Source organism: Salvelinus fontinalis, chromosome 38, assembly GCF_029448725.1.
Source record: "Salvelinus fontinalis isolate EN_2023a chromosome 38, ASM2944872v1, whole genome shotgun sequence".
NCBI classification, from domain to species: Eukaryota; Metazoa; Chordata; class Actinopteri; order Salmoniformes; family Salmonidae; genus Salvelinus; species Salvelinus fontinalis.
The window spans coordinates 19856298-19872848 of NC_074702.1; the positions used below are offsets into that span (position 1 = coordinate 19856298).

The 16551-nt window shown below is 43.0% G+C and overlaps 1 protein-coding gene and 1 long non-coding RNA gene across 3 annotated transcripts in view; one reads left to right on the top strand and one right to left on the bottom strand.

Moving 5' to 3' along the window:
- Positions 1 to 3792, top strand: part of LOC129837213 (ankyrin repeat domain-containing protein 34A-like) — a 19258-nt gene extending 15466 nt beyond the window's left edge. For both annotated transcript variants that reach the window (XM_055903196.1, XM_055903195.1), the window contains one exon: positions 457 to 3792. In XM_055903196.1, coding sequence (XP_055759171.1) covers positions 551 to 2149 — 1599 coding nt within the window. In that variant the 5' untranslated portion in view covers positions 457 to 550 and the 3' untranslated portion in view covers positions 2150 to 3792. The remainder of the gene's footprint in view (positions 1 to 456) is intronic.
- The window catches only part of LOC129837216 (uncharacterized), a 13195-nt gene extending 224 nt beyond the window's left edge, over positions 1 to 12971 (bottom strand). Inside the window, exons 1-2 of the long non-coding RNA XR_008756692.1 lie at positions 12784 to 12971; positions 12256 to 12459 (exon numbers count right to left, since the gene is read on the bottom strand). This is a non-coding gene — a long non-coding RNA (uncharacterized LOC129837216). The remainder of the gene's footprint in view (positions 1 to 12255; positions 12460 to 12783) is intronic.
- Positions 12972 to 16551: the final 3580 nt, after the last annotated feature.

Sequence of the window (16551 nt, forward strand, 5' to 3'; positions counted from 1 at the left end):
AAAACAAACTCTATTAAACTGGAGGCTGATACGCTGGCACAACATACTGTTCATGGCTAACGATCCGGCAGGGAATGGATGTCAGGTCAGAGCTTATGAAGTGGAGGGGTGATGATCAGGACCAGGTGTGCAGACAGCTGATGGAATACAGGTGCGGGTAATCAGAGATCTCCCAACTAGCTACGTCGCCCGGCAACCAGATAGGGTGCGTTCCAGGACACCGGAAAAACACTCCAGGACAGAACACAGGCAAAAACAGACTCAGGAAGCGGGATTCGTGACAATTGCAGTCACTGAGATTGCATTGGTAATGCAGTATAACTGTTGTACCGCTGCATACTAGACATTAGATAGATGCGCAGACTTAACAAACTAACCATCTTAACCACCTTTCAGCACTGCCTGTCTGTATTGTACTATTAGTCTTCTTTGACAACTCTTTGTTTTTCATCACAGGTTCACCAGCTTCCTCTTCAGGATGGCCAGTCAGCGCTAAGCTAATTAGCTGGGTGTAGCAGGTTTGACTGGAGGAAGAGGTGCCAGAGGCACCATGGGAGATGGTGGAGCCCTCCATATGGAGGGGAACGCCCTTCTCAAAGCCGTCTTCCAGGGCAAGCTGCGACTGACCCGGCTCCTCCTGGAAGGGGGCGCCTACATCAACGAAGGCAACGAACGCGGCGAGACCCCAATCTCTGCTGCCTGCCTGGCGGGCTACGAGGACCCCCAGAGCCGCCAGAGGATGGTGCGCTACCTCCTGGAGAAAGGAGCCGATCCCAACATCCCAGACAAGGCTGGGCGGACCGCCCTGATGCATGCCTGTGTCGAGCAGGCGGGCAAAGAGGTGGTGTCCCTGCTCCTAGAGAATGGAGCTGACCCCAGCCTCAAGGACTACACAGGCTTCTCCGCCCTGGTCCATGCCATCAACAGAGGTGACCGAGACACCCTCCAGGTCCTGCTGGACGCCTGCAAGGCCAAGGGCAAGGAGGTGATCATCATCACCACCGACACGTCACCCTCGGGTACCAAGAAGACCAAGCAGTACCTCAACTCCCCCCCATCACCAGGGGTGGTGGACAAGCTCTCGCCCATGGCCTGCATGTCGCCCTCAGAGGTGGTGATCCAGACCTCCAATTCCCCAGCAGCAGAGAAGTCTGAGGAGAAGGACAGTATCTTCAGCTTTGCGTTGACATCAGCTTTACCCCTACCCTCCAATAGAACCCTAGGTGAGAAAAGGCCGCCCCCCCGCAAACTCCTGAAGAGGCTCAACTCGGAGCCTTGGGGGCTGGTAGCACCCTCAGTGCTCAGCAGGGTCCCACAGGAGGGGGTTGGTGGTGGACTGGAGGAGGAAGGTGGGGGTAGGATCATCACTGAGATGAATGGTCTGTCAATCTCGGGTCCTGGCAGGCCTCTCCTGTCTCGTCGGCACAGCATCGAAACACACGACCCCTGCTCACCCAAACTCATTGACCGATCCTGCTCAGAGGACTGTGCAGCCCTTTGTAGCTCCTCCTGGGCCGACAAGGTCCAACAGCACCAGATCCTGTACCGCAGGAACACCGCGCCTGAGTCTCAGGAAAATACAGGCGTACCAGGGGCGGTGGCTTTACGCGCCCTGGCTCACCCCAAACTTACCCGTATGGAGCACTATGAGTCAGACACACACCTGTGTCCTGAGTCCATCCCTGGATCTCCAGACTCGGGGCGCGTGTCGGTGGAGCGGAGAAAGTACAATGCCTCGCCCCTCTCTCTGCTCACCACCTCCTCCCGGGAGTCCCTTGAGAGCATCCCCAATTCTGTCTCCCCCATCACCATGCGCAGACGGCCCCCCGGCCTCCTGGAGCGCAGAGGCTCAGGCACCCTCCTCTTAGACCACATCTCCCACACCCGCCCCGGGTTCTTGCCCCCACTCAATGTCAACCCCCACCGGCCCATCCCAGACATCCGGGCCAATGGCAAGCCCACTTCCCCCATCCACTCTGGTCCCAAGATCCTGGTTCCAGTTGCCCCTGCCTCACCCAAGAGAGGCCCAGACTTCAAGATGAAGAAGAAACTGATGAGGAGGCACTCCATGCAGACGGAACAGATGAAGCAGCTCTCCACCTTCCAGGAGATCCTGACAGAGAAGGTCATTGAGTCCAACGGGGACTGAGACTTAAAAGGACATGTGAGGGCAAGTCGGGGGGTACAGTGGTGGATCACATCCATCTAGTTAGTCCACCGTTTTCCTCAACCAGTGCTTAAATTAATTTGGCTCATTCAGAGTGAGGCCTCAGTCCCATCCTTGTTCTGTGTCAAGTGCAGATGGTTATTTTTATTTTTAGGTGACCTATTTTAATTTGTTGTGTTTCCTATCTGTGCTGTCACAGAAAGCTGGTTGATTGAGTAATACGGTTTACAGCAGGTGTTCTTTTCATTTCTCCTCAAATTTTTTATTAATATACCATTTGCAGTCAACAGAAATAGAAACATATTTCTGTGTTTTTAGATGTTTACACACCGCAAAATGTGCACCAATGTCATGCCTATTGTTCCGTGTGCTGAAGACATTTTCGTCCCCTCTGAAATCAGTCACCTTATCTATCTATGACACTTTAGGTCGAAAGAACAAATCAACGGTAGAGATGCTAGCAACAGCTTACCTTGAATTGTTATTCTGAATGTGCTGTCTTCCCGATTTTCAATTCTTGCATTAGCTGCTTTAAAACGTCAAACTTCAACACTAAAATGCTCTTATGTTGATGGGTATGTTTGGAGGAGAATGATGCTGCATTCCATGAAATAGTTTTCAAGACATAGTTCCCGAAGATTTCACTGTCATTGTATTGTTGCTGTTATCTACTTTCACTTTCACTTTATTTGCCTTCACCTTTTAATCACTTGAGATTTCGTGTTTTAGAGAGCTATTTTGGCTAAATGGTCGAACCACATGCTTGACTTACCCTGACAACTACAGTGGGATCAACATGTGGGACCCTTTATGAGTATCACACTGTAATAATGTTATTATCAATTGATTTAAAAAAAAAAAGTCAATTGAATGGCAACTTCATACAACATTCCAAAGAAATCCCATGAACGCATGTGTGTTTACATTGGAGTGTGTGAATACTGCAAGATGGCTTTTAGAATAATTAACCTCAAATAATTGCACATTGGTGCTATGCCTTTCCATATGGAAAGAGCTCCAAGCACATATTAACTGTAAATAATGTAAAGATAAGACCAAGCTAATTTGCTTATGAAATATGTCCATGTGCAATATGCTGTACTGTAATGTCAAGGAATTTCCTTCATCTATAGTGGATGTGAAGTTGTCTTTCCAAATTTACATTGAAAGCAATCTGAAGCACTTCTTAACATTTACTGTACACTGATTTGCCGAAAGGGAGAGTGTGAGGCTCACAGAACTAACATTTACAGTTACTTACACATTTAGATTGTCACTTTTAAATAATTCAATTTGTATAGGGTAAGATTTAAGAGAAAAAAAAGTTAGAAAATGTTTACCAAGCTTACAATGTGACCGCTTGTCCCGCTTCCATTTGAAATATTTGTCTTTAATGAAATGATGTTAATGTGCTACAAGGTTTAATATTGACCTCCTGTTGATTGAACTGTATGTAGGTTACTTGAAGTTTAAGAGAAATACAAACAAAAAATACATATTTTTGTATGCCTGTTAGGAAATAGAAAAGTAAATTCTAATATGTAATCTATTTTCACGTTTGAACTTGATTGTAATTTGATTGTGGAATAAATATTTGTTAAATGTTCATAAGTGAATTAAAACAACCTTTAGTTGTCATGTCTCTTTAATATGAGATTTGTCATGTCAATTTGATATAAGAAATGTATTCATAAAATTGATAATACTGTACTTTCAGTATCAAGAATCAACCAATCTCCATAAATTTTGATATTTCTTCAAAAAAATGATGTGCTTCATTTTCTGTGATGGCAAGAATCACAGGGTGCAAAATATTTTCCATACTAGTCTTAGGTATTGGGTATTCAGTACCGGTTTGAGACTATCAGCCAGTCTGAATGACTCTGCTGCACATGACGGGAAGACAAAGTATTTATTTTAGCCAGAAGTGACCTCCACACATTCATCTGTTAAACAAGATGCACTCCAGCACAGGTGGAAGATTTCTTCTTTGGCAAAGGGCTGGAGGAGGGACATTAGATAGATGAGATAACGTACACTAACACTGCAATGGATAAAGAAGGAATAATTTGGTGATGTAGACTTCCTCTCCATAAAAGCAAGCACATGGTTAATAAATGAATAAAGTAGGTTTTGTGAGACACAAAAGTGACAAACTTTCTAATACAGTGGGGTTCAAAGTCAATGGATCCCTTGATAAATATGGGAAAAAAAATCAAATAATAATAATACATATACTGAGTTATATTGTATGCTCAAATAATAGGAAAAAGTATTTCCTAATATAATTGCTCAGAGAAAGAAGTAACAACAAAAATCTAAAAAGATAGTGGTCAACATTTTTGGAACCCCTGTTTTGGCCACCTCTGTCTCTGGACAGAGATGGCCAAAAATCCTGTGGTTTGAATTGAAGAGGTTAGTCCATAAGTGCAGACAAAGGATATCAAGGATCGGGAAGGATTCTGTATGGAGGAATGGTCTAAGATCCCTCCCAATGTGTTCACCAAGACATATATGCTAATCTTTATCAAGGGATCCAAATATTTTGGACACCACAGTATATGGCTAGACTAGCCCACATACACATAGATCAGGGATGTGAGTTTGATATAAATAAATACAATTTCGGGACTTATTCAAACAATATCACTATTTATCAGGTTGCATCTTTAAGGACATGGCCGGATTAAGAAATCATAGTTAATTTGGCGCACATGCTGCCCAAATTGCAGCCTTCCCGACTGTAGGCAACCAGTAACTGCCAAAATAAAGGAAACACTTGAGTAAATGAGGGATACAAAGTTGATGTTATGGTGTGGGGTGCATTTTCCTGGCATGGTTTAGGTCCACTTGTAGAATCTATGCCAAGGCCCATTGTTCTGGCAGCTCGTGGTGGCCCATCGCCCTATTAAGACTTAAGACACTTCATGTTGGTGTTTCTTTAATTTTGGCAGTTACCTGTATGCGCTTGTGATTAAATATTTTTTTTACTATTGATCCTCTGTGGTTAATTATGCTCTCTGGTGTATTTTGAACATTGAGAGCGGGCTCCTGTGGTAGGATTTATTTTATTTTATAAAATACAAAAAATAAATAGTTTATTTTATTATTCAATTGTGTGAGTCAGGGGCCCAGCCCACAATTGACCGGCCACATGTATTAATTATGCAGTTTATTTTATTAATCAGTTACCCAATCCCTACCTCCTCTCCTCCCCCCATCTGATGATTAGCAGAGCGGCAGCAGACAGCAGCAGGCTGTCTACACTCATTGAATCCTCCTGTGGTTGGCGATTGCAGTAAAACAATTTAAAAAACATGTAATACATATTTAATATACAGTTGCAAGAAAAAATATGTGAACCATTTGGAATTACCTGGATTTCTGCATAAATGGTCATAAAATTTAATCTGATCTTCATCTAAGTCACAACAGTAGACAAACCGTCTGCTTAATCTAATAACACACAAACAATTACACGTTTTCATGTCTTTATTGAACACACCATGTAAACATTCACAATGCAGGATGGGGAAAGTATGTGAACCCTTGGATTTAATAACTGGTTGCGGCAGCAACAACCTCAACCAAACGTTTTCTGTAGTTGCGAATCAGACCTGCACAACGGTCAGGAGGAATTTTGGACCATTCCTCTTTACAAAACTGTTTCAGTTCAGCAATATTCTTGGGATGTCTGGTGTGAACCATTCTCGAGGTCATGCCACAGCATCTCAATCAGGTTGAGGTCAGGACTCTGACTGAGCCACTCCAGAAGGCGTATTTTCTTTTGTTGAAACCATTCTGCTGTTGAATTACTACTGTGTTTTGAGCTTCAATTGGCGGACAGATAGCCTTACATTCTCCTGCAAAATGTCTTGATAAACATCAGAATTACATTTTCCGTCGATGATAGCAAGCTGTCCAGGCCCTGTGGCAGCAAAGCAGCCCAAACCATGATGCTCCCTCCACCATACTTTACAGTTGGGATGAGGTTTTGATGTTAGTGTGCTGTGCCTTTTTTTCTCCACACCTAGTGTTGTGTGTTCCTTCCAAACAACTCAACTGTAGTTTATCTGTCCACAGAATAGGTGCTATTTTGTGAACTTCAGACATGCAGCAAGGTTTTTTGGACAGCAGTGGCTTCTTCCGTGGTGTCCTCCCATGAACACCATTCTTGTTTAGTGTTTTAAGTATCGTAGACGCGTCAACAGAGATGTTAGCATGTTCCAAAGATTTCTGTAAGTCTTTAGCTGAGACGACACTAGGATTCTTCTTAACCTCATTGAGCATTCTGCGCTGTGCTCTTGCAGTCATCTTTGCAGGACGGCCACTCCTAGGGAGAGTAGCAACAGTGCTGAACTTTCTCCATTCATAGACAATTTGTCTTACCGTGGACTGATGAACATCAAGGCTTTTAGAGCTACTTTTGTAACCCTTTCCAGCTTTATGCAAGTCAACAATTCTTAATCTTAGGTCTTCTGACATCTCTTTTGTTCGAGGCATGGTTCACATCTGGCAATGCTTCTTGTGAATAGCAAACTCATATTTTGTGAGTGTTTTTTATATTGTAGGGCAGCTCTAACTAACATATCCAATCTCGTCTCATTGATTGGACTCCAGGTTAGCTGACTCCTGACTCCAATTATCATTAGCCTAGGGGTTCACATACTTTTTCCAACCTACACTGTGAATGTTTAAATTATCTATTCAATACAGACAAAATGTATTAATTAATTTGTGTGTTATTAGTTTAAGCACACTGTGTTTGTCTATTGTTGTGATTTAGAGGAAGATCAGATTACATTTTTTGACCAATTTATATAGAAATCCAGATCATTCCAAAGGGTTCACATACTTTTTCTTGCAACTGTATATTTGATATATGTTTTATTATGCAGCCCCTGTAAGCCCCTACATTACTCCCGCCCTGTTTAAGGATCTGCTGTTTATATGCCTATATAGCCAACGTGAAAGTATGTATCCCATCATGGTAGTATAAGTTTTCCCTGGCATTGCAGTGTAACACTCATTTACACTCTACTCCATGCGTTGCCTTTGGGACTGAGAATACTCCTTGCAGCCCTGATGAATAAGTGTTATGATGAAAATCAATTTGCCAGCAATTTGTACTGTGACACCACAGAATGTAATAATCTGCCAAAGGAGAAAGATGAGGGAATAGGACTTTCCCGTTGGTTATTATTTCCAAATTTGCACTGACAGTGCAAAGCTGCAATTCTTTTTTTAATCATGATTTTTTTTACTGTCACAAACCTCTATGTATGTAAATCAGGGTGACATAAACAGCCTTTCTGTTATTTTTAGTGACATTCAAACACAACTAAGACAAAGAAATTGTAATAATTTAAGTTTCTCCACTGTACAACTGACCATGTGGCATGTGTCCATGGACTGCATTCCTCTCAGGAAAATCCCATTAGGAATTCTATCAGTGTCGAGGCCAGCTCATCCCAGTTTCATTTGAAACCAGACAGTGTGACCCCTGCATTTCTTTGATTGTGGCGTGAGCTCCAGGGAGCGACCTGACTGCTGAATGCTGATACAAATGGGCTGTGTGCTGCAGCCAAAGTACATTTACTGCTTTTGTATACAGAAAATACTATAGCAAGCTGAGGCTCCCATAGGGCTGTTCAATAGCTGTGGATCTCACCTAATACGGTTTGTAGTCTATTTGAGTGCACTTCTTGTTGTGTGTCACAGAGCACATACAGAACAGGCCTTTGCCATATTGATATTAAAAACAAAAAACAAAGTTTTAAGTCAGAAGTAGGCATTGGTCTGAAGCCCCAAAAAATAAAGGACATTTACATGAGCACCACAGTACATACTTCACCCATGCTCTACCAAGGTTTTCCAGCACACAGCTTTGACCTACTACAATATCTATGTTGGTTTATTGTACCTACAACAATGTCTATGGCAGGTTGCTTAGGATTCAAACACAGGAGGTTGGTGGCACCTTAATTGGGGAGGATATGTCCGTGGTAATGGCTGGAGCCGAATCAGTGGAATGGTATCAAACACATGGTTTCCAGGTGTTGAATGCCATTCCATTTGCTCCGTTCCAGCCATTATTATGAGCCGTCCTTACCACAGCAGCCTGCACTGGATTCAAACTATCACAAACAGCCTAATTCATCATCTTAGAGGTGCTCCCACAATAATGTGATTTGTGCCGCATACAAGGTAATGTATTGCATTCTTCCCACCCCACACTAAGACAGTACCGCATCCCACTACTGTTTCAAGCTTTTCTTTTATTATATGAAAGCAAGCTTTTGTTTTATACTTACAACACAATTAGGCTTGATTGAGGGAGCTGTTTTGTCTTGTAGTAATGTGCCGCCTGTCTGTATTTCCTTAAACTACACACGTCATTGAAAAATCTATATATTTCCAAACATACTTTTGTTGAGTAGATACCAACATAACAAGAGGGGGTGTGTTCGACTCAGTCTCTTATATACAGTGGCAAGAAAAAGTATGTGAACCCTTTAGAGATACCTGGATTTCTGCATAAATTGGACATAAAATGTGGTCACAACAATAGACAAGCACAGTCTGCTTAAACTAATCACACAAACAAATATACGTTTTCATGTCTTTATTGAACACACCGTGTAAACATTCACAGTGCAGGGTGGGAAAAGTATGTGAACCCTTGGATTTAGTAACTGGTTGACCCTCCTTTGGCAGCATTAACCTCAACCAAACGTTTTCTGTAGTTGCGGATCAGACCTGCACAACGGTCAGGAGGAATTTTGGACCATTCCTCTTTACAAAACGGTTTCAGTTCAGCAATATTATTGGGATGTCTGGTGTGAACTGCTCTCTTGAGGTCACGCCACAGCATCTCAATCAGGTTGAGGTCAGGACTCTGACTGGGCCACTCCAGAAGGCGTATTTTCTTCTGTTGAAGCCATTCTGTTGTTGATTTACTTCTGTGTTTTGGGTCATTGTCCTGTTGCATCACCCAACTTCTGTTGAGCTTCAATTGCCGGACAGATAGCTTAACATTCTCCTGCAAAATGTCTTGATAATGTCATAACTCTCCTGTGACGATCTGAAGAATCAGTTTACAGTGGGTCTGATCTACAGCGTTCTCTCTCTCGTAGAGGGAAAAATTCATTCTGATTGCCTATGGCAATCTCCCCCTTTGAAATCTCAAGATTAGGGCTTAATGAATTTATTTCAATTGACTGATTTCGTTATAACAACTCAATGTTTATATCCCAGGACAAATTATCTAGCAACAGCAAGCTAGCTAAATAGGACAAATTAACAATAGTTAGCAAGCGCAAGCTAACTAGCTAAATTGCCATACATGTTTAATGCTTTTCGACCTGTCCCCAAATTAATGTAATTGGTTCAGAGTTTGTTTAGATATTTTAATCTGTGTGTCGTAATCGCGTTTGGTGTGGGGGGGCAAAATACATTTATGCACGATAGCGCACAATGGCGCACGTGCACAGCCGGTTTGGGTTCCGTGTTAGGCATGCTGCAAGGAGTCATGAGGACTGCAAATGTGGCCAGGGCAATAAATTGCAATGTCCGTACTGTGAGACGCCTAAGACAGCGCTACAGGGAGACAGGACAGACAGGTGATCGTCCTCACAGTGGCATACCACGTGTAACAACACGTGCACAGGATCGGTACATCCAAACATCACACCTGCGGGACAGGTACAGGATGGCAACAACAACTTCCCGAGTTACACCAGGAATGTACAATCCCTCCATCAGTGCTCAGACTGTCCGCATTAGGCTGAGAGAGGCTGAACTGAGGGCTTGTAGGCCTGTTGTAAGGCAGGTCCTCACCAGACATCACCGGCAACAACGTCGCCTATGGGCACAAACCCACTGTTGCTGGACCAGACAGGACTGGCAAAAAGTGCTCTTCACTGACTAGTCGCAGTTTTGTCTCACCAGGGGTGATGGTCGGATTCGGGCTTATCGTCGAAGGAATGAGCGTTACACAGAGGCCTGTACTCTGGAGCGGGATCGATTTGGAGGTGGAGGGTCCGTCAATGTCTGGGGCGGTGTGTCACAGCATCATCGGACTGAACTTGTTGTCATTGCAGGCAATCTCAACGCTGTGCGTTACAGGGAAGACATCCTCCTCCCTCATGTGGTACCATTCCTGCAGGCTCATCCTGACATGACCCTCCAGCATGACAATGCCACCAGCCATGCTGCTCGTTCTGTGCGTGATTTCCTGCAAGACAGGAAGGTCAGTGTTCTGCCATGGCCAGCGAAGAGCCCGGATCTCAATCTCATTGAGCACGTCTGGCACCTGTTGGATTGGAGGGTGAGGGCTAGGACCATTCACCCCAGAAATGTCCGGGAATTTGCAGGTACCTTGGTGGAAGAGTGGGGTAACATCTCACAGCAAGAACTGGCAAATCTGGTGCAGTCCATGAGGAGGAAATGCACTGCAGCACTTAATGCAGCATGCTCTGAGTTCCACATCTTTATTTGTGTGAAACTTACAAAAACAAAAGGAAACAAACAACGAACCGTAACATAAGAGGTGCTACATGCACTAACTCAAAACAAGATCCCACAAAACACAGTAGGGAAATGGCTGCCTAAATATGATCCCCAATCAGAGACAACGATAAACAGCTGCCTCTGATTGGGAACCATACCAGGCCAACATAGAAATAAAAACCCCTAGATAGGCTTTTGAGTAATCAAGGTTACAGACAGTGACATATTCAATACCGCCTTGCACACCGTTGACTACATCTGGCTACTCTAGGGTGTAATCATTAGTCCAAAACGAGAGTTTCTATTGGACAAATTTAGGTAGATCCATCCGTGTTTAGTTCCATTTGCTTCTGTTTAGGAAACGGCTGTCGGTGACCAGGCAAAAAAAAACTTTCAAAGTCAAACCATGGAGCTGAAGGGTGGGACTAAAAATAACAAGATAACTAATGTAAAATAGGGCCTCCCGGGTGGCGCAGTGGTCTAGGGCACTGCATCGCAGTGCTAACTGCGCCACCAGAGTCTCTGGGTTCGCGCCCAGGCTCTGTCGCAGCCGTCCGCGACCGGGAGGTCCGTGGGGCGACGCACAATTGGCATAGCGTCGTCCGGGGTAGGGAGGGTTTGGCCGGTAGGGATATCCTTGTCTCATCGCGCTCCAGCGACTCCTGTGGCGGGCCGGGCGCAGTGCGCGCCAGCCAAGGGGGCCAGGTACACGGTGTTTCCTCCGACACATTGGTGCGGCTGGCTTCCGGGTTGGAGGCGCGCTGTGTTAAGAAGCAGTACGGCTGGTTGGGTTGTGCTTCGGAGGACGCATGGCTTTCGACCTTCGTCTCTCCCGAGCCCGTACGGGAGTTGTAGCGAAGAGACAAGGTAGTAATTACTAGCGATTGGATACCACGAAAATTGGGGAGAAAATGGGATAAAAAAAAAAAAAAAAAAAAAAACTAATGTCAAATATACTGTGTCTGTAAAATGTAACTTTTGTGACACAGCACAGTTGAAAAATATTAGTATATTGATGCCATTGTATTCATGTTTATTATTATTTCCAGAACACATCTTGTATGGATAAAATGACAGTTAATTGGATAATCACAGCTGAGTGACATGGCACAGAATTGCAAACATTGTTAATCTCCAATCAACATTAAATAACCATAAACTGAGGAACTGTCTCTCTCACCATTTCTCTAATAAGAGCACAATCTCCATAACTTCACCTACTCAATCAGTGCATAAATTCCAGAGGCATCACCCTCTAATTCAGTCATAATTACTCTATGTCTATGGAAGGGGGTGAGAACCATGAGCCTCTTAGGTTTTGTAATGAAGTCAATGTAGCCAGAGGAGGACGGAAACTATCTGTTCTCCAGCTACACCATTGTGCTACCCCAGAGAGTGCTGTTGAGTCTACTGTAGACCTTCATTGCAAAACAGTGTGTTTTAATTAATTATTTAGTGACGTGAATATATTTAGTATATATATATATATATATATATATTTATATATATTTAGTATATATATATATATATATATATATATATATATATATATATTCACTGAGGAGAATGGTCCTCACCTTCCTCCTCTGAGGAGCCTCTGCTGATGTTGTGTCCCAGCATATTTTACGTACTTCAGGTTCTCAATGGTGTTAATGTTTTGCCTCCAGGCATTGCTGACTTCTACCGGGCAGAGAGTTCTGGATGTCCATCACATCCCCCAGGGCATTGTGGAGCTGACGGAGGCCTGAACGGACCCCGCTTAACTGGGAGTGGGTTGCAGCCTGGCGAGTGGGGACAGACAATTGTAAATGATTTAGATATGTTTTTTAATTAATCAAAGGGCAGTACAGATTCAGTTTGCAGCAAATGTCATAGCTAAACAAATTATTTTCTAACTTCAGTCGTGCTCTACTAAAACTCCAGATCTAACTGGGTGATCAATAAATCATGGGATTAATGTCAGTTGCTAGGTCTTCGCAGGTCAATGATTCATTTTCTAATGATTATGCTAGCTAGCTAGCTATGGCTCCATACAGAATCAAGCTAGCTAGCTATCTTAAAAATAGCTTGCAAAATAACTTTATCTAGCTGATTTCGGTATCTACCATCATCCATCAACGAAAACCACATATTTTCATCTTCTTCTGTGGTTTGGTAACTTCCGGACTCTGGCTGGACTGAAGACAAGGCAAAGTTTGGAAAATGTCAAATTATGTAGTGTCCTTCTTGCGACGGCGCCTTCAACCGCAAGGGGGCGATGTAATTCCACTCTGTTGTGGATGTCCCCATTGAAATGCATGACATCCAGCACAGCGTAATGGAGTGCTTATGGGTAATGGGAACGAGGCTTAATTGTTACCTTATGGACGCTGTAGCCTCGTTTTACTCCGATGTGTAGAATTTGAGCTAGGTTTGGCCCAAAAATTGTCTGACAACCCTAAAGCCTCTAAAGTTTACATTACCCATAAGCACTCTGTTACATTGCGCCAGATGTACTGCATTTCAATGGGGATGTCCACAACAGATTGGAAACACAACGCCCCCTTGCTGTTGAAGGCTCCGTTGTTAGACAGACGCAGCATACTTAGAATTTTTTTAAACTTTGCATTGTCTTCAGAGGAAGATGAAAATATGTGGTTTTCGGTGGTGGGTTTATGAGATAGCTAGCAACTTATAAACAATAACCCATTCCTATAAGTGAGTACAATTTTAATAGTAATGTTAAATAATACACATTGACTGTTAAGCCAATTATATTATATGACTGTTGCCTCCCGTTTAAGTTTATTGTGATGGTAATGACGTTTGTTTTTGATGATAATTATTAGGTGGAGGTTGCTAGCTACAATGGTGCTTCAACCTAGCCTAGCTTTTAGCTAGCTGCTCTGCACTGCAAGCTAGCTTGACTTGCAATAAAGTTAGAGAAACAAGTTGAAGAAAAAGCAAAAAAACTAAACATGTTTTATTATCACCAGAAACAATATATTTATCCTGTCTTGAATGAAAAGTTCATATTTTACAATCTCCCAAAATAAATGTGATCTTTGACAAGAGACAAGCTCTCCTCCATCTTGTGTTACAAACACAAACGTTACACTTGTCCATTCAGTAGCGGGGCAAGAATTCATGAAGATGAAATAACACTTCACGACGTAAATGGGGCATCATGCCGAAAACTGTCAAAAATCCGGTATAATAGCCTGGTTGATAGACTAGACGTAATATAGTAAAAGTATATCAGGAACACTCAAATTAATATGATATACCTTTGGTATGGTTACATAAGACAGAAGGTTACTCAAGGCAAAGACCGAAGTAGGGTGGTTGGTCCAGTTGGATGGGTGGGCGTATAACGTTACATGGGAACGTCTAGCATCCCCGCCACCTAGCTAACGTTAGCCACAACAAATTGTCATTCGTAACATATCATACGTTTAACAAATTCGTAAACAATTTTACGAATTAGAATTTGTAACATATTGAACGAATTGCAATTCGTAATATATCATACAAAATGGATGATGGACATCCACAAATTCCGACATACCATACAAAATGTAACATATCATAAGTATCCTGGATTTAAATGTTACTATCTTATGTCTACCCCAGAGACCGGGTTGACAAGAGGCGGGGAGTGGGCTGTGTACCTCCAATCAAGTTGATTTGCAAATTGCACGACTATAATACAGTCAGTGTTAAAAGACCAAAGCCCTTATTGCAAGGAATAAGACCATCTGACACTACCTTTACACTGGCGAAAATCAACAAAATCCCTTTCACACCCCAGCTGTCAAGGTTGTTATATACAAGTGAATGCTATTTATTGTGTAGTGGCCCCAATTTGATGTGTGCTAAACAGTACTGTCCTCTAGTGCACATTTATATGAAGTACATGGATGACAAACCTGCCACTATAGAGTTGAGGGTGGGCAACATGTATTACATAGGCCATTACTGTCCTGATTCTCAACGTAATGACAACCATATAAACTTGTGAACAATTGGATATTTGTGCGTAGTCTGTTTCACTTCAGAGTAGAGTGTTTGATGACGATATAAGCCACTGTAGCCAAAAGCATCAAGCTTGTTCAAACACTTTCATTCAGTTGTTGGATATGGTATTTAACGTTGCTGTAAAAGTGAATGAGTGTTCCAGTTACTGACCAGATATAGGCCAAAAACCAACAATACAAACAGTATATTTCAGTTTCTTGCTTCCTTCTTACTCAATTCAGAATGTTGCCTATACTGGATTTGTTTTGCTATACCACACCTTTATTAAGCCACACCTTTATTATGCCACACTGTTATTATGCCACACCTTTATTATGCCACAACTTTATTATGCCACACCTTTATTAAGCGACACCTTTTTAAGTCACACCTTTATTATACCACACCCTATGTGTGACGGTACACATTTGGGATATGGGTTAGGTTGTACTCACAGTTGGGATATGGTTTGGGTTGTACTCACAGTTGGGATATGTGTTGGGTTGTACTCACAGTTGGGATATGGGTTGGGTTGTACTCACAGTTGGGATATGGGTTGGGTTGTACTCACAGTTGGGATATGGATTGGGTTGTACTCACAGTTGGGATATGTGTTGTGTTGTACTCACAGTTGGGATATGGGTTAGGTTGTACTCACAGTTGGGATATGGTTTGGGTTGTACTCACAGTTGGGATATGTGTTGGGTTGTACTCACAGTTGGGATATGGGTTGGGTTGTACTCACAGTTGGGATATGGGTTGGGTTGTACTCACAGTTGGGATATGGGTTGGGTTGTACTCACAGTTGGGATATGGGTTGGGTTGTACTCACAGTTGGGATATGTGTTGTGTTGTACTCACAGTTGGGATATGGGTTGGGTTGTACTCACAGTTGGGATATGTGTTGGGTTGTACTCACAGTTGGGATATGTGTTGGGTTGTACTCAGTTGGGATATGTGTTGTGTTGTACTCACAGTTGGGATATGTGTTGGGTTGTACTCACAGTTGGGATATGTGTTGGGTTGTACTCACAGTTGGGATATGTGTTGGGTTGTACTCACAGTTGGGATATGGGTTGGGTTGTACTCACAGTTGGGATATGGGTTGGGTTGTACTCACAGTTGGGATATGGGTTTGGTTGTACTCACAGTTGGGATATGGGTTGGGTTGTACTCACAGTTGGGATATGGGTTGGGTTGTACTCACGGTTGGGATATGGGTTGGGTTGTACTCACAGTTGGGATATGGGTTCGGTTGTACTCACAGTTGGGATATGGGTTGGGTTGTACTCACAGTTGGGATATGTGTTGGGTTGTACTCACAGTTGGGATATGTGTTGGGTTGTACTCACAGTTGGGATATGGGTTGGGTTGTACTCACAGTTGGGATATGTGTTGTGTTGTACTCACAGTTGGGATATGGGTTGGGTTGTACTCACAGTTGGGATATGGGTTGGGTTGTACTCACAGTTGGGATATGGGTTGGGTTGTACTCACAGTTGGGATATGGGTTGGGTTGTACTCACAGTTGGGATATGGGTTGGGTTGTACTCACAGTTGGGATATGGGTTGGGTTGTACTCACAGTTGGGATATGGGTTGGGTTGTACTCACAGTTGGGATATGGGTTGGGTTGTACTCACAGTTGGGATATGGGTTGGGTTGTACTCACAGTTGGGATATGTTACACCATATGGACCTTGATACACATGCGTTTTGAGATACATTTTTCCAACTCATGCATTAGCCGTGAATTAGGTCGTATAAGAAATTGATCACACAGTTGTTCATGGAAACCACAAGAGGAGATAAGACGAGACACAATAGTCTTGGGGCAATAAAATGGCAGAGAATGAATGAAGGCCTGGAATGTACAGG